General features: G+C 50.7%; 1 protein-coding gene across 1 annotated transcript in view; it reads right to left on the reverse strand.

The window, feature by feature from the left end:
- The window catches only part of LRIG1 (leucine rich repeats and immunoglobulin like domains 1), a 114,481-nt gene that overhangs the window by 50,454 nt on the left and 40,865 nt on the right, over positions 1–23,162 (reverse strand). The window contains exon 3 of the mRNA XM_042979373.1: positions 15,554–15,628. Within this exon, the coding sequence (XP_042835307.1) occupies positions 15,554–15,628 (75 nt within the window). The remainder of the gene's footprint in view (positions 1–15,553; positions 15,629–23,162) is intronic.

The raw sequence follows: 23,162 nt of genomic DNA on the forward strand, positions 1-23,162 counted from the left end.
CACATACAAATATCACACAATGTAGCAATTAGGCTCTACAGCATGGGTCCCAGGAAAGTGAAAATTTACATGCACTCAAAACCTGCACATGAATGCTCACACGGGCTTTATTCTGAACAGCCCAAATGTGGACACACCCCAGATGTCCCTCGACAGGTGAATGGGTCAACGAAGTGCGGTGCATCCGTATCATGGGGTACTATTCTGTGATAACAGAAGTCACCTATTGATACATGCGACAACCTAGATGGATCTCCAGAGAACTGTGCTTCCAGACAAGAAGTCAGTCCCAAAAGGGTACAGGCTGTATAAACCCACTCGTATCCCATTCTTTAAATGAGAGTCACATACAGAGAACAAATTAGACACTGCCAAGGGCGTGGGGGCAGAAGGGAAATGGGGAAGCTTCCAAAGGCAAAATGAGGGATCATTCTGGGGATGGAGGTGTTCTGTATCTTGACTGTATCAAGGTCAATATCCTAGTTATAAAAAGCTTTCTACAATGTTACCACTGGGGTTAACTGGGTTAGCATCTAAGAGGATCTTTCTACACTATTTTTTTGTTACAACTGCATGTGAATCTGTAATTATCTCAAAAGTAAAAGGTTTAAAACACCAAAGAAACATGTCACGATCTGCCTTGTGGAATCAGATAGAGGCCTCGGCAGAATTCACGGTGGAATCAGACAGCCAATCTGCTACCTCACTGGGTAGCTATTCCTACAAACCAGCAGAAACTTACTTCCTATGACTCCATTCAGAAAGCCTAATAGTGCTGAGCACTGCGGGATTTCTGAAACATTTCATATGGGTAAGCATGAAATGTTTAATTATTTCCCACTGTTCAGGAAAGGACAAGGGGGCCTGGTCTCCTGGTAAGAAGGGAGATGTTGACAAAGCCTGTTAGAAGACTGCACGGCCCTCGGGGGGGGGGGGGGTGCATCAGGAATGACCACCCGGTCCTGTGCCCTCTACTTCAGCCGAGGCCCCGACACTGCCTGGCCGGGCAGGAGGGCTCGCTAGGTGGCCACACCTTGACCCGGGTCAGACTTGGACGGCCACACCGGAGATTCCCAAAGCACCGTTCCTGAAACACTAGCTTTGGAGGGGTCCCAACAAACGGCTGTGGAATGTCTGCACACATCCGCCCTGTGGGTCCTTGCTGACCCCCCGGAGCAGGCCAGCCACAGGAAGGTACTGATGAGGACTCCGATAAAGATACCTTTCGTTCTGCTTGATTCTGCAGTTTGTAAATTTACATGGTGCCACTCATCCCACACAACGCAGGCTCGCTGAAGGTGGGAAACACCAAGCTCCATCCCCTCATTAGTAAAGGCTCTGACACATCCCGCAGCCAAGAAAACCGCTTATCTGTAACTCTGGGTTTTCTCAAGTTTCTTAGACAAGTAGTCAGGACGGGCTGGACGCATGCACGGACCGGCTGTGATTCTCCAGCTTCACTCTGGAGAAAGTCTTTCCCCAAACCATCTGGTGGCCCCTCACGGGTGAGCAGATGACCGCAAGCCAGGGTAAGGGCAATTTCTTACCTAAAAAGCAGCCAGGTAAAGATTCAAACCTACAGCAAGGCCCACAGGGCCCACACTCCTCCCTCGAAGCCACACGGCCTGCCACGCAGTAGTTTCCACTACATCCTTCTCTCCCGTAATCCTCGGCCCAGCCTGCCAACACATCGGGGAAAAGCTAGTCCTATCTCTGGGCTGGAAAGAGCCATGCCTGCTGGAGGTCCCAACAGACCATTTCTGTTATCACTTGTCCCGAGGTGGTCCTGTCATCTCGATGATAAAGGTCTGGAACCACCCAGTATCTGCCCCGTGTTTCACGATCGTTTACTTTTCTACTGACCGATTTAGTGCTTTCATTTTTCGAACATGCCTACTATGTGCAGCTGCCGTAAAAAATAAAAATTAAAAAAGGCATATTTGACGGCAACTCCGCCGTCCTCCTTACCCCACCCCTCATGCCCCAAACACGCACGGTGGAGTCGAGGAGAAAAACACAGATGTGACAGGTGCGTTGACAGATGGGGACTCGAGGGTGTGGGGGAGCAGGCTGGGAGGAGAACAGCCATATCGGACCACGGAGACACCATGAATGAGACACAGAATCCAAGACACGGCTTTCCCCACGTGCAGTTTCGTGCAAAGATCAGGGCAGGAAGTGGTGACAGGGAGAAAGAAACGGAATCGGGACAAACGCGCAAGAGCTGAGACCTGATCTCGCAGGTAACGGGGAAGCCACAAAGGGATCCTTCGCTCTTTTCCTCAACAAATACAGACTGCAGGGCAACCACAAAGCAGGCAGTTCCCTGGGTGGTAAGCGTGGAACGTGGACTGAGGCTGGGCCTCCCTGGGTGTCTCGTGGGGAGGGAACAGCTGAGTCCGAGCACCTTTGGGACCGAGGCCAGGAGGAGCCCCTGGAGAGACGGGGCAGACCGCAAAAACTGGCTACGGTGCTACCCCCTGCGTCATTTAACCAGACTTCTCAACACCGTGCCCGGCGGGCCCACCGGACAGATCTCGGCACCATCCGAGCCTCTACGAGGACCCCAGGGTCCCACAGCCAGGTCCCACAGGCTGACAGGAGAGGACGCAGCCACGTGCCTTCTGGACACTGCTCAAACGTGGCTGATACAGCACCAGCTCCTTTCCATACTGATGAGGGAAGAGCAGCTCAAGGAAGGCGCAGTGACTTGTGGAAGACCTTGCAGCAGGGTCTCTGGGCAGAGTCAGGGCTGGAAGCCAAGAGGCTGGACACTGGTTCCTCTCTGAAGGGTACCGGTGCTGACAAGGGGGAGGCCATGTGCACCAGGAGAAAGGATGCTTCCTCCCCACCCCTCGGAGTCAAGCACCTCTCACTGCAGGATGTCTTGCATTTTGGGGTCCAGAGGTAGGATGTGCTCTGACGGGTGATGTCCAGACGAGAGAGGCAGGTGGGGTCCTCGCCAGCCTGCGTTCTCTTCCCGGAGATGACCCAGGAAGCCACCAGGGCAGGGAGAGGATGCACCTTGGTCTCACTCAGGAAACCGACCTGATTACATCCACACTACACTGTACTCTGCTTTCTGAATCCATCTGCTTGGACGGTTTACTGAGTCTCTCAGAAGCTGGAGATCTTCTTCAGGGATCGGGGTACAGCGAAGACAGGCACTGGACTCTTACGTGGAACCGCACAATGGCTGGAGAACTGTTAACACACAGTGGAGAATGAGGGAGGGGGCAGGAGGAGCGGGGGCTCCTGGGACGGCCGGTCCTCACTCTGACTCCCAGAACCCAATAAAAATTACGAGGCAGGAAAACTTCACTATGTGTGCCGATAACCACTGTTATTCTCCTTATAAAAAAAGAACACGCTGGATTTGGAACAACCACCACATTCTAAGAAGTCTCAGGCAATCTCTTCCCATCATTTCCAAAATTCTAGTTACTCTTTCCAACCTACGGAAGGGCCTGATTCCAAACCCAGCCCTCACAAACCCCCATCACATACATCACGTGATCATCCAAAATCAACGTTAGCGCTAGACTCCTGCTGTATCCCAGCAAGTATTAAAAAAAAAAAAAAAAAAAAAGAACGGTCTTACTTTTGGAATTATGAAGAACAAGGTTTTTGAAAAGACCGAAGTAAGTTTTGCCTGTCATTTTACCATGAAGAGGGTTTTCCCCCCATCGTCAGGAAGGTTCTTCTCTGACTTACAGGTGGAATCCACCTGAGAGATGGTATAGTAAACCAGCTTTCAGGGCGAAGAAATGACCTGGATTAGGCGGGGACCCACACTCAAGCTCCGTGATCACCAAATGAGGTAGGCGTGTCCAACAGACCCCAAGGCCCGCCCCTGTGCACCCCAGAGGCAAGGCAGTTTCCTAGTAAGTGGATCACTTCACAGTGTCTTCCAAATAAATCAGTAGTAACAAGCTCAGACAGGGCCCCCAGGATCCTAAGTGCTAATCTGAAGGTCAGCCTTACCACTTACTTCCCCTCCGCCTGGAACAGAAAAAGAAAAAGGAGAGGACAGGAAGGTGGGGGAACCTGGCTACTCTCAGTGACAGGTATGAGAGGGAAGCAGAGAGGGGAAGACAATACCTTTCACTTGCGATTACCCAGCTTGGGCTCATCAAAACTTGGGCAGCGCATCGAAATGACCTCTAGAGAGTTTTAAGAAACCACCAGTGCCTGTGCCCAGGGTCCCTTCCTCCGCAGCCCCCCAGTCCAACGTTTTGATTTACACCGTCTGGGATGGAGCCTGGGCATCTAGGGTTTTTGTCTGTTTGTTTTTGGTTTTCAAGCTCCCCCGGTCATTCTACTGTTCAGCCAAGGATGACAGCCACTGCTTAGGGGTTTGCTTAGTGTTTCACGGGCTTGCTGCACCCAGCCCAGGTAAAGAAACAGCCAACAAGAGGAAGAAAACCAATGCTACCGATTCACCACTGAGCTCTTGTAATAGGAATTCACCTATGAGAAAGCTAAGGACCACCCCCCCCCCCCCCACCACACAAATATGGGGATGATCTATAAACTTCAACTAGGTCGCAAGAGAGGGAGCCATAATGGGTGTCTGCAAGTGAGGTCCCTTTTTCAGGGATGCAAACAGCCTCTGCGCCAGTCTGGCACCAACCCCCTCGGAACACAGCAGCAAGATCGGGCCAGCTCCATCTACACCGGAGGGAGCTCAGTAGAGAGGGTCCGTCTAAAATAGTATCTAGCAGGGGGCGCCTCGGCGGCTCAGTCGGTTAAGCGTCCAACTTCAGCCCAGGCCACGATCTCTCAGTGCGCGAGTGTGAGCCCCGGTTCGGGCTCTGTGCTGACAGCTCGGAGCCTGGAGCCTGCTTCCGATTCTGTGTCCATACCCCCTCTCTCTGTCCCTCTCGGAAATAAATAAACGTTAAAAATTTAAAATAGTATCCAGCACGTGGTATTCAGTGAATCCTCACAGCCTGCTGTATCGGAAACTACCTCTGTCTGGGGAAGTAAACTGAGGCCCAGAGAACACAGCAAAGGCGAGGATGAAGACAGGCTTAAGCGGAGATCCTTTTGAGTCAGAGGCTTCTTTAACCACCATGCAGAGCAGCCCCTCCCCATAACACCCTATGATGCAGTCATTGATGGAAGCTGATAACACCCATCTGCACCTACCTTTTGCTTCAGTTACTTGGGGGAGGGAGCCTTGGACTCTACAAGCTTATCTGACAGCAGCCCAGCCATGTCCTTCCCCAACAATAAAATGTCTCTTAGCCCCCAAAGAGACTCTCCACCCACACAGCTGGACAGAGACCAGTGGCCTCGAGGAAAGACACCTCATGCATGCCATAGAGCTGCCTGCTACCGGCCTTCACACACGCTGTCCGAGCTCCTGGTTGAAGGAGTTGAGGAGAAAGCACCACAGATTGGCACCTTTATCTCAGCTGTTTGGGCTTGAAAGGCATCCAGGAAGTGAGGAAACGGTGCGGGAATTTGCCTGGAAGCTGTGTGTTCGAGGCAGGTGGCCGCTGTCCGACAGGCTGCTGGAACATGTGCACTATCCATCCGCGGAGACCTGACAACAGACTTGTTTTCCTTCTCGGCGCCCCTAAAACATGGGCAACCGTAATCGGCTCAGAATAACTAACCTGCAGGTGTGATCAGGTGGTGAGGGGAGGGGCAGCCTGTTGTTCGGGACAGGAGAAGGACTTCCTGTGACTCCACATCCGCTAATGAAAATCACCGAAGGGCTGCTGAGAGTCCGATCACCTGACAGCAATGTGGCAGAGGCCGGCACTCAGCTTTAAGAGATGCCTCTGCCCTGGGTCGAGCATCTCATCTGCACTGCTGAGCAGCCTGGCTGCAGTCCCCAGGCCTCTCCCTCCTGACACAATTTGATAGGTCGACACGTGACATTACAACATCCTACCAGGCTCCCAGACCACATACTTCCATGTACACAGGGAGTGCAAAACCCAAAGGTGGACAGAAGAGAACTCAAGATCCACCTGTGCCACTTACTGTGTGACCTCAGGCAACTTTCTTGCCCTCTCTGTGCCTCAGGTGCCTCATCGGTAAAATGTGCTTAGAACAGACCCTATGCCATCTCCAGGGACTGCAGAGGCAATATAATGGGAGGAGGCCTGTGAAGGCACCTGGAGCAGGGCCCTCCATCAGGGAACCACACAGACTGAGTTTCATCTCGGAAGGTGGAACCCTAAGAGATGGCTGATGTTTTCTGATCCCTTCCGAATGGCAAAGAAACGGCGATTTTGTATGACTCCATGTAATGAGTAAAAACTCTTCTACCTTGAAGAACCCCTGCCTTTGGATAAGCAGGGTGAATCTAATATTCCCTCCATAACGCCCAACAATGACAGACCTTATGAAAGGAAGGCCCAGCATAAACGCAAACACATTTCTTCCACTTGGGCTATAAAAGCTGAAAATGGCTCCCAGGTGTGAGCAGACACAATAGGCCCTGCCTTCTCTGCAAGGTCACCACGCAGGTCAAAGTCAAGCCAGCCATTTTCGGATTAACTGCACACGCTCATGAGGCTTCCCCAGCGGTAAGTGGATTACAGAAGCCACCTGCAGGAAGTGGGCGAGAGGGAGAGGGAGGAGGAGGAGGAGGAGGAAATGGTCCCAGTTGGAAACAGACTGTTGATACGGCCAGCTCCTTTCACACGGGAGAGAGGGGGACTCTCGTGCAACCCCGGAAAGCGGCTCGCCTCCAGGCTGGGGCTCACGGAGCCCTGGAGGGCGTTCAGCACCCACTGCGGCGAGGACAGGCACTTCCCTGCAAGAGCCTGCACACCTCCCCAGCTTCCCTGTGCTCCCTGGATCTCACGCCCTACCGAGAGCTTACTGGTCATGAGAGAAAATGAAAAAGGAGAGTGGAGCCAAACACACAATAAAAGCCAGCTCTGAACAACAGAACCTACGCTACTGAGTTCCCAAAAAAGAAGTGACCTCCATGGCCACACTCCTATTTCACCGGCCTCCCCTTCCTCGGCTCCCCAGACCCACAGCTGGTGTTCGCTTCACTTTCTCAGCAAATGACTTGCAGATGACCGCTCATCTGGCTGACTCACTACCCCCACTCACAAAGAAATCAAAAAAAAAAAAAAAAAGGGAAGAAAAGACAGAAGGAAAATGACAAGTCATGACTGTGTGTAATTTGGCAGGCGTGCGGGGAGGGGGGGGGAGAGCCGGAGCTCCTTTCCCAGAGAAAGGCTCCCTTGGACTGGGGGCAAGAGGCAGCCTGCACGACAGAACCCCTGGGAAGTTTCCGGGACAGAGGGCTGCTCTCCCTTGTAAAGTGCGTGTTTAATTTTCTATCCGGAGGCTCACTGGTGGTATCCAGCCGGTGCAGGGTCTGCGTTTCTATGAACCGAGGGGTCCTGCTCTGCCTTCCAACAGAAGCGTGCTGGCCCTTCGCAGCAGCCTGCCTGCTGACAAAGGCAAACATGGGAATGGGGCGGACTGGCCTTAAAATGGAACTAGCCATGTCCCGTTCGTCCTCCCCCAAGCACCCGACACATTGGGCGTCGGTCCAGCTTGCCAGGTGCTCCATCTGACGTCTGTAACTTACACTCTCTTGTGGGGGGAGAGAAAGGAGATCCACGTAAGGAGGAGCCTCAGCTAAAATGTCTGGGAAACTTCCCCCTCTTACACCAACCGTGTCTGTGTCAGCGGGGAAAAGGCCTCCTTACGGGCCTCCCCAGCCCTCGCTTGCATTGTGGCTGTGCCCCCAGCTTTCTCTGCAGCTGGCCTGCGGGTTCCTCGAGGGCAGAAGCCCCAGCCTGGGAGACATGTGTGGTCACACTGGGCTTCACCTCACGGGAGCCCCTGCCGCACTGCACGTGAGCCCCTGGTCTCTCTCCATCCTGAACCCCCCCTAAGCCTCCTCCCCGGTCATGTCTTTTGCTCGGTGATGAGCAGGATGACGGCCTGGCCATAGCAGAAGGCAGGGAAACCAGGAGGTGAGTAACCGGGGAGGGGGGTGGGGTGCGGAGCAGCTGTGGGCCCTGGGTTTTGATCCCCCCCCTTAGGGCAGGGGACGACTGCCCACCTCTCGGACCCTCCCTCTCACTTCCACCTGGAACAAAGCAGTGCACCATTCCTGACTTAGGCGGGGGCCAAGATTCATCTGGAAGCAGTGCCTGAATCGGCAGGAAGGTCAGTGCTAAGAGCACCTGCCGGCAACGGCTCTTCCTGCCCAGGGCGGCGGGGTGCTATGCTGAGCCGAGCCGTTCGTACCCGCACGCGGAGGCAGGAACAGGTCTCCCACCAGGCTGTTCACTCAGCACTGCGTGCCTCTGTGGTAACTGGGGAAGGTTGGCTGGGAGACCACAGCCATCACCAATACACAGCAAATTAAGTGACAGACTTCTAACAGCCAGAGCCCTTCTGCCCCTGCTCATTCATTGTCCACTGCCCCCAGCACCGTCGTCAGAAGTAAATGCCTAACCAGGATTTTGAGCCCCACTGTTCCCAACAAATGCCTTTGCCACACCTGCAACATGAGGAAGTTGTCTAAGTAGCCTACTGCCCTCCAAAAGTTAAGCAGCTTTGTAACGACTCCACACGTGAGTCTTGGAGGGCCGCTCCGTCCGCCCCATCCCTGTGTGAGCCCAAGCCTTCTAGGTGATTCTGACAGGTGGCTCAGTTTGAGAATCACACAGGTGATGGGGAAACCACCATCTCCCAGGGGAATGGCTGTGATGTTTCATCCAGAGCAAAGATTCGGTTCACACCAACAATCTCGGAGCAAACAAGGCAGAAAGTGAGCATGTCTCTGAAGACACAGGAGAGGAAGCACAGCCCCCTTTTTATACATAATGTGTTTTCTGACTAGGGCTATAGCTTCCCTTTAGTGTCTGGGAAATGAACAGGCTGCAGACTGCTCAAGAAACAAGGATAGTCACTTAAACTCAACTTGGGACTTTTTTTTTTTTTTGAGAGACAGAATGAGAGAGAGTGAGCGCGCACATGTGACAGAACATGAATGGGGCGGGGCAGAGAGAGGGGGAGAGAGAATCCCCCGCAGGCTCTGCACTATCAACACAGAGCCCAACAGGGGGCTCAGTCTCACGAACCGTGAGATCATGACCTGAGCCCAAATCAAGCGTCGAATGCTCAACCGACTGAGCCACCCAGATGCCCCATCGACTTGGTACTCTTACACACAACTTTGCTCAGTTCTTGCCGAAAGTGTCTCAGTCACTGTGAACTCCACACTCCTGATAAGAATGCATGAAAAGACGCCAATGACCCAGACAGGGTATCCTTTTACACCAAAACCAAAACCGACTGGCCTTCCTTCACCAGCCCGGCTGAAGGGTATTCTCAGGTGGAGGGCGGCTCCAGGCTCTGAGCTGTCAGCACAGAGCCCGACGAGGGGCCTGAACTCATGAACCATGAGATCATGACCTGAGCCGAAGTCGGATGCTCAACCGATGGAACCACCCAGGTGCCCAAGGGTTTCCTTTTTTTTTTTAATAAATTTTTTTAATGTTTATTTATTTTTGAGAGAGAGACAGAGCATGAGCAGGGGAGGGGAGGAGAGAGAGGGAGACACAGAATCCGAAGCAGGCTCCAGGCTCCGAGCTGCCAGCACAGAGCCCGACGCGGGGCTCAAACCCACAAAACGTGGTGAGATCATGACCTGAGCTGAAGTCAGACACTTAATCAACTGAGCCACCCACGCACCCCAAGAGAAAGTTTTAAAGGCAGCTAATTGAAGAGAAAGACAAGAGGCCTCATCCCAACTCACTAGATGGAGGCTCTCTCTCTCTCTCTCTCTCTCTCTCTCTCTCTCTCTCTCACACACACACACACACACACACACACACACACACACACACACACACACACTTCTAGGAGCCCCAGCCAGCTACGTATTATGCAGCGTAATGTCACTTGTACTGTACCCCTGATCACTAAAAACCTGGCTCAAATCTCCAAGAGGACCCTCACTTCTGAAGCTGAGTTCTGATTCCCTTTCTCCATGGCTTCTGAGCCCTCTGAGAGAGTAATTCCTCGCCTCCGCCCTGAGCGACCATGGCCTCCGAATCCTCATCACCGCCTCCCCAGGGAGGCCTGCTCTTTAATTACACTTTAATGTGAATTGATCTTTGCTTTAATGAGCCTGTAAAGAAGATTGATCTGGGGCCTCTTTTTTTCTAGAGGTTTACCAGGCAGGCACGTGGAGAGTTAAGTACTAGTATTGATTTTACTTCCCCAGAAGAATCAGCAGAGAAGAGCCAGCCCTCCATCCTTCACGGCCTCGGGCTCACTCATCTCCACCCAGGGCTCCTACCACTTAACTGGCTCTGAGTGGGGTCACAGATAGGACACCAGGTTTCATTTGTGGCAGGTTCTATTCTCCGTAAGTTACAATAAAGAAATGTTAAATACACCATCCCTGTTATTTAATCAATTCTTCGTTAGCTAAGAAGAGGTCGCAACAAAATGTGTAACTGTGGAGATTTACACCCACCTCCGGTATTTTTATTTATTCACATTCTGAGTCTTCCAGATACACCTGCTAACATGAGAGAAAAATACTTTTCTCAAAAACAAGTTAGTTTTCAGATTAGTGACTGCCATCTAAGGAGATGGGGGAAATCACTGCCTAAAGGGCATGAGGTTTGTTTTCAAGGTAATGAGAATGTTCTGGAATTAGAAATTGGTTGGGGTGCCGGTTAAGTGTCTGACTTCGGCTCAGGTCATGAATTCGCGGTTCCTAGGTTCAAGCCCCATGTAGGGCTCTGCTGAGAGCTCAGAGCCTGGAGCCTGCTTCAGATTCTGTGTCTCTCTCTCTCTCTCTTTCTGCTCCTCCCCTGCTCGTGCGCTCTCTCTCTCTCTCTCTCTCTCTCTCTCAAAATAAGCATTAAAAATTAAAAAAAGAAACTGGTGATAGCTAACACTGAGAATGTACTAAAAAGCCGCTCTAAAGTGCTTAAAGCAGCGGGTTTTACATTATGATAATTTTATCTCAATAAAAAAATTGTTTTCACAAAAAATTTTTTCAAGACTAGAAGTAAAAGGTGTTTCGATGTGTTTTCAAATACAACAGAAACCTAAGGGATTTTAAAAGTACTATTACAGGGCCGCCTGGGTGGCTCAGTCGGTTGAGCCTGTGACTTTGGCTCAGGTCATGATCTCACAGTTCGTGAGTTCGAGCCCCGCGTCATTGAGCTCTGTGCAGACAGCTCTGAGCCTGAAGCCTGCTTTGGATTCTGCGTCTCCCTCTCTTTCTGCCCTTGCCCGTTTACACACTCTCTCTTGATAATAAATAAACATTAAAAAAAAAAAAAAAAAGTACTATTACAGAGTCCCAAGCAATTGTGTGCAACTAATCTCCACCTAGCTCTCCGGTCTGACGTAGGCCAAAGGTGGAGGAAAATGAATGAAAACACATGGTTAAGGGACAAGGTCTAAAATATACATCAACTGGGGGACACTTGGCTGGCTCAGTAGGCAGAGGATGCGACTCTCGGTCTCAGGGTTGTGAGTTCGAGCCCCATGTGAGCTCGAGCCCCATGTTGGGGAGAGAGATTAGTTAAAAAAGCAAACAAAAAACAACTACACACACACACACACACACACACACACACACTCTCCAACTGGAAAAGAAGTCACCTGGACAAAGCCCAGGGCTGAATGGGAAACATGTTACAGCTGACACGCATGAGACAAAGAGCTGCCCTGCTTTAAAGCTAATGTCGATTTCACAGCAAGCTTTTTACTCCCAGGACTGAAAAAAGTCCAACTGCTTCGACTGTAACCAATCTTCTCAATGATACAAGTGCAGTAACACCACAGGAAAAGCGGAAATTTTTCTTCACCAGAAATGTCACTTATGCATCAGACAAAATTACTGTTGCCGTGGGAATCGTAACATGAGTTTCCTGGACCTCAAATTAAAAAAAAAAAAAAAATCAAAAAAACAGACACATAAAAATCTACCAGCAGATTTTGCCCCCGTTTAACAAAACTCTGTTTCTTTTTCTGAGAACTTTTTTATCAAATTAGCTCCCTCACTCCCCAACCCAATCCTATTAACAGCTTTTCTTGAGTTTCATGCTTTTTTGTTATTAAGAACAAATGGCTTTGGCATTACCCTCAACGCAACACAAATAAATCTGCTCTCTGACAAATACTTTAATTGAATTAGATTCCTTTAATCAGAAAGTATTAACCAATTGAAATTATACTCAGCGACTTCAGTTCCCAAAACTCCGCAAAAGTTTGTTTTGAGGCTCCGATAGTAAAGCCAGATGAAAACAAACCTTTTCCCGTGACGCCCTCCCAACCGTGACCCCTGGGAAGGAGGCCCCGAAGTCGGGGGCCGCCAAGCACCGTCGTGTGAGCGAGGAGCCGGGTTGCGGGCGTGGACGCGAGACACTGGAAACCAAGCATGGAGATGATGAGCTCGTTTGCAGAGGCAAACAAAATCTGGAGGCAAAAGTAATCACAGGCATCGGAGCTGCAAACCCCAAACCCAGACTTGTGTGGAAAGCCAGAGGGCTGCACGAGTGGTTATAGGATGCCAGTCCTGGTCGTTTCTCTTGTGGCGTTACTGCCCCCACTCCCAGTTTCCAGGTCACAGATGGACTACGGAAGCTGCAAGGGGTCCTTGTACCATCTGTCTCAGCCCCTTCATTCAACACACGAACAGAAGCGACCTGTCCCAGGTCACAAAATCAGCCGGAGCTCGGCATATGCCTGGTCCGTCCTTTCCCTGATGCACCTACCTATGAGTGTGTCCCAAGAAAGCTGTGCTGGCTTCTCTACCTCGGGTGGCCTCAGCCATCTGGTCCCTTCGCACATTTTTATTATTTTTCAGATCCTCTGCCTGCCCACAAAGGGAAGGCGAGATGGAAATAAGAATGTGGGGACCGGGGATATTAAACGAGAAACTTACTGACCTCCGTGACCTGCGACATTTTCACACACTATGTCAGGGGCTTCCCAGACAGGACAGCATTGAATCCTCGTGAGGTCCCTCTCTGATGGCATCTGGGCCCCAACGTTGGGGCACAGAAGGTACCTACTACGTGTTTGCTGAACGTATGACACTTTTTAATTCAGTGTTTCTAAAGAGCCACAGACACACCAGCAAAACAGGCTCTTCAAGGCCTGACAGACTGGAATTATCATGTGAACAGAGGTGCTAAGGGCTTCACGGGCCAGGTGCTCGCTGCTTACTTTCTCCCCTGTCCTTTGCTTGGTCCCCTTGACAAACAGCAAGGCATGAAGGACGGAAGCAAAACTATCTACGCAGATGGCATGCTGTGAACCTAGCTTTGCAGGCACTAAACCCAGGGAACACAGGCCCCCCCCCCCTCCCCCCCAGAGAAAAGGAAGATAAAGACCCTTCAGTTTCTGTAGTTCCAGAGAAATCATTGACCAAGTCAGATGGAGACCAGCTTCAGGCCAAAGAAGCGGCTGCCAATACTAACCGGCATTTTCCAAACTCCATTGAAACCAGGAGGGAGTCTTTATTTTTTTCCCCTGCTTTACAAAGTTTAACGCTGTCTAATTGGAATAGCAGGAACGAGGCCAACCGGCCCCACTGGCTCCAGGCACTTGGGCCAAGGAACAGAAATGTATTTTTAGTCAGCAGAGCAAAGCGTGATTCAAAGTGCACCAGGCCCTCGGGGCACGCTGGGGGCCCTGCCCGTCTCTGGCACAGGGAGGCACAGAGTCACCTGCCACACGCCGGCACCCAGCGCACGGGGGCAGATGAAGGAAAAGAGCACAAGCTCGGGCATCGGTGTCCAGTCTCAGTCCCACCTCTCGACTGTGCAACTTACAGGAACTCAGGGAGCCTCGGTCTCCTGTTGGTGACAGGAAGATGTTCTGTGTCCCTGGTTTCCTCACCAAGCGAAGAGCAAGGGGCCTGAAGGCAGTGTGTCTCACACTTGGATGAGTGTGCAAAGGGCCAGGATTCCAGCAGGGCAGGGCTAGGATGGGGCGTGAGATTCTGCATTTCTAACGAGCTCCGTGCCGACGGCACATTGCTGGCCCAGGAACCACACTTTAAGTAGCAAGAAGTTAAAAGCACCGTCTAGTGCCTTGCTCTATGAATATACAAGCGAGCATCACATCCTTAATTCGCCTCAGGTATGGGTAACTTAGGGAATTTAGCCCACAGGTAAACACTTTCCAGGTGCTGGACACACAGGCAAATGGGTCCGAAGACAGAGTTAGACCCTTGCCTGTCCGTCTTGGGCCAGAAGGCCACAATCTTCTTTCTATCACGTCACAGAAATGAGGACTGACTCACACATCCTGTGGCCCTACAGGTAAGATCATGCCAACGCCCAAGGGGCTATGTGACAAGTAGCCACAAGCCAGAAGCAGCAGCCCCCATCCGTCTAACACCTGCTATGTTTGTGCATGACGCCTGAGTCGTGTATACTACACTGCACTTCTCCCCAACCTCTGGCTCACTTTCCCCATGTGTACAATGGGTTAAGGAAATTTTCTGCCAACGAGGAACATGAGGTCTGGAGGGAGAGAGCGGTTGGTCAGGACATGGAGCTGGGGCCACAATTCTAACCCCTTGCTCTCTCAACCCTGCAAGGCCTTGAATAGGGGTAAGCCCAAGACCACATCTTGTAAGGACAGAGCACCTCCTGATCACAGGGCTTGCTGCGAGCAGAAACCTGACACCTGTGAGCTCCAACAGCCATCATAAGGATGATGTCTTCCCAAGTCCCTCTGCTCCGCCTGTCAAGCCTTGGTGTTGAGAAAAGGTACTTGCAGATGAGCAAACGAGTTGTATATAATACCAGCAAAATCAAAACCAAAGGAAAATAGGGCTGGAACAGAAAAAGGAAATTCAGTGTGAAGACAGCAGTGCTCCGCTGAGGAAGCTGCCCACAGAATATGGCGGAAAAATTGCTGGACTCACAATGGTTCATCTGGAAAGACCCCTGGTCAGGCGTCAAGCAAGCAAGCACCTGTAGCGGAGGGCTAGAGTGGGCGTACCTCCCGGGCAAAGGCTCCTAGCGGCTCACACAGTAACATGCCCCCACAGCATCCCTCCTTTCTCTTCCATTCCAGTCCCTTTACAGCCTTTCTCTTTTCCAGTGTGTTGTCTAACGCTTGACCACGTCGACTACTTCCGTACTTCCAAGCTGATTTCAGACGCCTGGGGGGATTCTCTTTTTGAAAGCGGTACAAGTGAACTGGGTCACGTTCCCAGATTTTGTGCCACAAACAGAAGCTCACTGTCTTGTAATTCACATGGCTTCCTTTAATCATAGTTCGTTCACTCTAAGTTACAGTTTAACCACTAGGACCAAGAAATTTCCTAATTCTATGTACCTCTGGCCATGGATAAGACCAATTTCCCACCCCCGTCCCCACATTTGGTGAGGTTTTAGTTCTGCAAACCCCACAAGAGCATGCAAGGCATTTGTCACGAGCATTAGGGCTATGTGAAGAAAGGCTGTTCTCCACCAGTGAGCACGGGGACCCAAGTGTTCCTGCCACCAAACGTCAGCAAGAGAACACCACGGCCTCATGAGCCCAGGGTTCCCCGTGTGGCACCACTTACAGAAAGAGAGAGACGACGTGGGATGAAGCAGCACCCAGGGACGGTATGGCTGTCAGCTCGTTGTTATTGAGGTACCTGTGAAAACAATAAGAAATTCATCATTTAAATTAGCCGGAAATTTCCTACTCCACAGTAAACAAAAAAAACAGTGCTGAGTTGGCTACTGTGAGACGATATTACAATGTTTGATACAAGATAAAGAATTTTAAAAGGACTTTTGAAAGGTAGAGAAGTCCCGTGAGGTCACAAAACCCAACTACGTGTCACAGCCACGGTTTAGCGATAAACACTCAGGGGAAGTTACCTGTCTTCCAGATTCTCATCTAGCTCAGAAATCGGCACTAGCAAACAAGGATCCAGGACAAGAGCACAGAGACCGTCGACGAGAATGCTCCTTGTGGGCTCAGTCAGCAAAGGCCTTGGAGAGAAAGACCATCCCTCCCTAGTTGTTTTTACGTGTCTGTGACATGGAGCTCTGCGAATTTCAGCTCTGCCCTCAGCCAAGGGCAGACACCTCGCACCCAGAGCTGCCTCCTCACCCATGGTTGGAGTTCCCAGGAGCCTGGGACACGCGGGCCAGTTATCCCAGTGCCTCGGCTGTGCAATAAATAACAAGGAAGCTGGACTCGTGCAGTCTCATCTACTTGTGATTCCAGCCTCCCTGAACTCTGATGAAGCCTCCAAGCACGTTTTCCAGGAATGCATACATATAGACACACACTGCTTCACGAAGACGTTTTGAAAATCCTCCACAGACCAGATGTGCTCTCCAAGACCCTTTCTGGCTCCAACAGTGTAAATCTGTGTTTCCAGAGTTCTTACCTCTTAATGAACGGGAAAGCCTGCAAACCCAAAACACAGTTCGCTGGGTCTGCCCACCCCCCCCCCCCCCCAGAGGCTTTGCAATCCAGCCTCCTTACGTGGACATGTATTTCCAAATCTGGGAAGACCCAAAATCAGACTTGCAAAGTGAGCCCAAAAATCCTTAAAGAAGCCAGAGCACAGTGATCCAGCTTTCTGCCGGGTGACAGGCTGGAAACAAACTGTATCTGAGATGCAGAATCAAACGGGTAAGGCTGAGTTATCTTCTATTTTGTTTAAGGGTGTGTCTTACATGGACCATCTTGTTACCGTTTGAAGACAAGGCCACTGAAACGGCAGCTGCACTCATACAAGTATACAGCTAGCCTTTGCTTGAATAGAATAGTCTGGTTTTCTGCCATCTTCTATAGATATGAATGGGAAGGGGGAAACAAAAAAAGGAAAAGGCCTTGAATCATCCCATTTGCTTTCTGCAGTGCCAGAGCCGGTCAGAGATGAGGCTTGGCAATTACTGGGCCGTGGGACACAGAATGTCTGTTTCAATAGCTTCATGACTGAAGCATCTGGCAGAGAGAAAGCAGATCCGTATCATGTGGCAAATCCCTTCTTCACTTAAAGGGCCCTTGTCTGTGTATTGAAGTAGACAATTAATTACTTTAACAGCCTCTTATCTGACTGCCCCCGGAATCAGATGGTTTCTGCTTCACCTCTTTGCTCCTCCAATGATGCAGCGATCCATTTCCTAGCTTGATGCAGGGATGATGAACACTCTCCATCGCTTTTAATCTCTCCTGATACCTTTTCACGGTATCGTCCACACACTTATTACTAGAGGAGACCCTCAGATCTTCACAGAGCAAGAAAAACTAAGGTCAGGGCCTGCTGCCAATAAGGTAGCGTGCCTAAGACCTCTTCAGTGCCTAGAGATCTGTTCTACAACCCAGGTGATGGGGCATAATAATACTAATGTTGGTAGCAGCTAACCCACAGAGGGGCTCTTATGTGCTAGGCATGGCTCTAAGAGCTCTTCAGTGTATTAACTCATCTTTAGACCCTGAGGGGGTAAGTCCATGCACATTCCTGTCGCACCAAAGGGGAAATGGAAATGCTGAAATGTCGAATAATTTGACGGTCATCTGCATTAAGTGGAGGGGCCCAGGAAGTGTAGCCGTCAAGTTTAGGTCCTTAACCACTCACTACCCTTTATTTCTTTATAATTACAATAGCAACTCCCCATGGATGATGCAACTTCATTACAACTCTGACTTAGGTACCAGGTTCCACGACTGATCCCTCCCCTACAGCTACATGCTGTAAGTCAGGTTCCGGTTGCCATCACGAGGCTAAGGCCACACAAATAGACAGGGGCGCAGAGATAGAGCTGAACCCAGGAATGACTACAAATCAGAGGAGAGCAACGAGTGGAAACGCCGACAGGACACGAGGCTCCTAAGCCCTCAGGTGACATGTGGTTGTGCTTCACTCTGCTGGAACAAACAGCAGGGACCTCTCTGCAGGAGAACGTGTGCTCAATGAGATCCGTCTAGGCCAGCCCCACTGCACACATGACAGAATGCTCCGCCCAATTTCACAGAAATCAATGAATGAGGAAAAGAGGCAGCATTGACTCAACTGCTGAAAGTGGAGTGCACAGGGACAGGGGACCAGTGCTACAGATAAAGGGGGCCCTGCAGATCTAGAGTGGAGGCTCCGAGCGAACGGATTTAGGCAGAGATCATGGGCTGTCTCTCAACAGGGCCGTGCCATTTACACAGCGGACAGTTGGAGCCCCAAGGAGAGGAATGGCATGGCACGTGTGCCCCTCCATCAGTCCTAAGAACCGCGAGCTGGATGGAAGCCCATCGGCGTCACCGGTGCTGGCTTTCTCTCTGTGCGCTCACGCCCTGTAGGTATGATGACAGTACCCTCAGAAGGCAGCACTCACTCTGAGACAGGACCGACTTGCCAGACGGAAATAGAGACTGGTCAAAAATAGCACGGCCAGAGCTTGGACGGAAAGTTTAGCACAGTCTCCACGAATAAGCAAACTGGAGGAATTTAGGACAGGGCTTGATGAAGTCTTCTGAGTATGTAGGGTTGTGCAGTTCGCTACCCTGCATACTCCCCCCACATTTGCTCCCAGCCAAGGCCCTAAAAATCCTCAAAAGTCTGGCTTCTTGAACTGCCTTTTCCTGATGATCCAGGGACCAAGAAGTCCCTCACTCAGGTGCTTTTGGACCACGAATCATGGCCCAAGCCTGGAGCTGGAACAGGTGTAAAGAAGGTAAATGGGGCTACAAGGACTGCCTGACCCTGGGCAGAACCTGGAGGTGGGCCTTTGCCACCTCAGCCATCGTAAGGTCCGCAGAGGCCTTCTGGGCTCTTACTGAAATTTCCAGTTACTGGGCTTGCTGAAAGATGTAAAACGTTAAAGAGGGCATTCACTTCACAGTACTTTAATTATTATTATTAATTCATTCAAATGAGGCTTCAACAAACAATGAAAAACAAAGCCAAGAGGTGACTGTGGATTACAGTGCTTTTTGGCCTTTGTGTATTGCTGTATTATTTATTGAATTGCTAATATACGCACACAGAGAAAGTTTCAAACTGTTTCAAAAAAAATATCCAGTAAAAAATGAAGCTTCCTTGCAATTCAGTCCCCTGGTCTGCCTCCAAGAGGAAGCGCCCGCCGCTAGCTCCTAAAGACCGTGCACGTGTTTTTCTTTTACATAGATACGCGTGAACTATACGGACTGCTCTGCACGACCCTTTTCCTGAGTCATGTATCTTGCAGACCTCCATCATTCTTTGCCACCTGCTGAGAACTCCTCTGTTGGCATCAATGAACTATCATTTATTTAGCCAATCCACTATTGGCTGTTTCCAAACACAAAGAGAGCTGCAATTAATAACAAAGTTGGGCAGGAGGCTGAAATTTCAGTTAGCCTTGCTTCTTCAAAGGGAAGAAGTCCTCCCTAGCAGGTAGGAGTATAGACTTTGGAGGCAGACCACTTCATCAATAACTATTATCAGGGCTTTTAGCTACTTGAGAATTAGGTACACTAAATTATGACTCCGGCAAGACTTTATGATGTAGAGTTTCAATCTCAGATGGCCAGATGTATTTTTTTTTTTTTTGTACAGTGATTGAGGATATAATCACCGTAAGTTAACAATTATAAGCAATAAGGGTGAACTCTATGCACTGGGCTCTCTGCTGAATGCTTACAAGCACTATCTCACTGAATAACATGTCAATCCTTTAAGGAAGGTACTAAATGATCACCCTACCTTAAAAGATGAAACTGAGGCACAGTTACAGAGCAGCCAAGTGTGGATAATTAGGAGGGAATTTTACAGCTAAGATTTTCTTTTTTAATACTTATGCATTTATCTGGAGAGGGAGGGAGCATGTGTGTGCACTCCAGTGGGAAGGGGAAGAGAGAGAGAGAGAGAGAGAGAGAGAGAGAGAGAGAGAGAGAGAGAGAGAGAATCCCAGGCAAGTTCTACACTGTCCCCGCAGAGCCCGACGCAGGACTCGAACTCATGAACCCCTAGCCAAAATCAAGAGAGTCGGACCCTTAACCGACTGAGTCACCCAGGTGCCCCTACAGCTCAGATTTTCAAATCGGACAGCCCTGGGTTTATTCAACCTCAGTCCTACCCTTTAGCAACTGAATGGCCTCCAGCATGCTCCTTAACCTAACTGTGCCTTAGTTTCCTCTTCGAAAAAATGTAAACAGCACAAGTATCAACTTCATAGGGTTGTGGCAGGACCTGGCTGAAATAATTAAACCTAGCGGCTTCGGCCAGAGCCAGAAATAGAGTGAATGCTTAACAGGTGGTGGTAATTCACAGCCAAGTAGCTGCGCCTCAAAAAGCTAGCCCTCGTTATTTCCCTCCTCCCTCCCACACACTGAGGGGTGACACATCAGAGGGTGAGCCCTAAGAACCCAAAGGCAGGGCACACTCAGGCTCCCTGGCCGCCCTGAGGAACACTTCAGGTCAACGGCCCTGGAAAGCACGCAGCAGCGCCCACAAGGAGCACTGGCGGGCCAGGCGGCGGTCACGTGACCCGCATGCAGTTCTTAAAGAGGACGGTATAAATAGCCCCTCTTATTAATAGAGAAGCCTGGCCGTCCAGGCCCCCTGGCTGGAGGCCCTCCGGGTGGGTTTTCCTCAGAGCTGTGGGCAGTGAAGGCTGTGTGGCTTGGCAGCAGCTGCTCAAGTGTCCCTGCAGCCTCTAGGGGCCTCCAACAGGCTTGCTTTCTCACTCCAAGCGGCCAGCGATGGACTGTGGTTCCGGGCCTCCAAAATAAAACCACTGCTAAACCACCGCCTGCTTGCTTGGCCAGCCTGTGGTTCCCCTCTCGCTGAGGTTTCCAGACTGAGAGGGCTGTGCAGGGGTTAGGAGAGCTGACAGCTCCCGGGAAAGCCTCGAACCCAGTTAGTTTAGAAGCAATTTGTAGGCCAACTAGAGCTTTCTGCTTTACTTCCAAGTCGTCTCCCACCTCCCCACCCCTCCCCTCCTCACAGCCCCTTGACTGTCTGCTTCCAGGATGGATTAGAACTCCCTCCGGCAAACGCCTGGATCTTTATCAGCGACAAGTTCCACTGCTCTGGGCTCCAGGGAACCCACCTACTAGTCCATCCCAGTGTGACACGAGGGACAGCGGGTAGTCACGGTGGTAGAAGGCTCAACCAACTGGCCCTTCAGGGTTTGGTTCTTAATAATGCACCAAGCTTGGGGGTTGTGTGGCTCCCAAAGTAGCAGAAGGGAAACGACACAGTACCTCCCCATGTGCGAGGCCTTGGACCTCACTTCCAATGAACAACTACAGTACTATCGATAACGTGCCCACATACATCCATGCTGCAGAAAGGGAAAAGCAGCAATGAGCTGCTTGGTAACTTGTCGAGGGACGCAGACCGGTGAGGGGCACAGCCAGAACTCAAACCCAGGTCTGTCTGCTACTAAAATGTGTGTCTTTCCCACTAGGTCACATGGTATCTGAGAGATGCGGTCTGTCTTTGCGACTACACGCAGGAAGGTAGTGTTGCCACACAAGGCACGGGACAGGCGTCCGCCTGGGGGAGCGCAGGCCCTGCTTACCACTTGCTGTGCAATTCCAGCCAAGCCCCCACACTTCAGTTCCTTCAACTGAAGTCCTGCAAAGGTGGCAGTGACAGCAAGGAGCGGAGCAGCGCTTAGGCCGATGGCTAGCAAAGGTCTACCCTCACGAGCGCATTCGCGGGACGGAGGAGGACAGTCACACAGATGACAAACAGCACAGGACGCGGGTAGGAGCCTCACGCTGCTCACAAATGGCGACAGCCATTCTGAGGAGGGAGAAAAGTGCAGCCGGAGGGAGAAGAGGCTGGACAAGGAGGACAGTGCACGGGGGACAAGGGGTCCGGAGGAGTAAGAGGAAACAGTCTGGACCTAGAAAGAGAAGACTGGCAAAGAAAGAGTGATACCAGGAGATAAACACTGGATTTTCGGTCTTTCAAATCTTCAGGTGAAGGCTGCAGGTTAAGCGAGGCGTGCGGGAAGTTAGGGCAGCACGCTCCAGCGTTCCACTTAAGCGCAGGTCTGGGGCTCAAACGGACTGGAGTTCAACTCTCAGCTTCACCACCCTTCCAACACTGTGCAGGTTTATTTAGCCTCTCTGAGCTTCTGTTTCCTCCTCTGTTAAGTGGAGGAAGTCACTGTGAAGAAAGTAATTTGTGTCACAGAGGTGGAACAGGGACTGTGTGAGGTAGCACTCACCCAGGGGTTCGGCTCGGGCGCTGCTACGATGGCTGGACTGTTGCCAGGCAAGAAAATTATTTTAAGACTCATAACCAGCACCCCCAGTGAAGGAAACAGGTGGAAGTCCGATGCTCTCAGTTCCAGATCTGGGTGGGGTGTAAGTTCCAAAAAGCACCAAGCAGAAGGGAACGAAAAGCCAGAGGTCAAGGGATCCAAAGCAAAAGCGGAAAGCCCACGTGGGGAAGGAAGAAATGTAACAAGAGAGCTGGAGACAGAACAACATGGAAAATGTTCGCCGGAGCATCCGGCACAAGTCCAGTTGATGGCGGTCAATGATGGTTCCAACTATAACCCAATACAGCCCTCCAGGACCCAAGCCCTGGTCACAGCCCCTCCTGTCATGCATGCCAGGCACGGTCTCTGGTCCTGTTCCTTCCTGGAGCCCTGAATTTATATTTCCTCTAGCCTGCATCATTCACATCAGTTCAGGTGTGACCCTCCTGACCACCGGCGCTCCGTTACCACACCTCCATAATTTTAAAAGAAAAGAGCCTCCTGTGACCCTGTCCTATTCCCCCCTTAACACTTACCACCAGTACATCTTACTATTTCCTTGTCCAGCGTATGTCTTCCCCCACCTTAACATAAGCTCTGTGAGAGGAGAGATTTGTCAGTAGGGCTGGGACTGGGTCAAGTGGGGCAGGACACACAGTGGGGCATGCCCAAAACCTCAGTGGCCAGGATCAAAGATATTTTAACGCGGTGTTCTTAAAACATCAAAATGAATGCAAAACAAAATCCACGACAAACAAAATATCAAGGTTTTCACATCAAGACAGGGTCATATCTTCGACAGTGCTGTGTCAATTCGTGCTAGAGACTGGAGCCAAAGGAAAGATCAGGAATGCTGATCCTGACTTTACGTAAACCGTGTGTTTTATTCACCAAAGATTTTGTCTTGCCTTTGTGTTGAAATTTTTATTTATTTGCTTATTTTCTTTGAATGTCTCTTTTTGAGAGCGCGTGTGTGTC

This window comes from Panthera tigris, chromosome A2, assembly GCF_018350195.1.
Source record: "Panthera tigris isolate Pti1 chromosome A2, P.tigris_Pti1_mat1.1, whole genome shotgun sequence".
NCBI classification, from domain to species: Eukaryota; Metazoa; Chordata; class Mammalia; order Carnivora; family Felidae; genus Panthera; species Panthera tigris.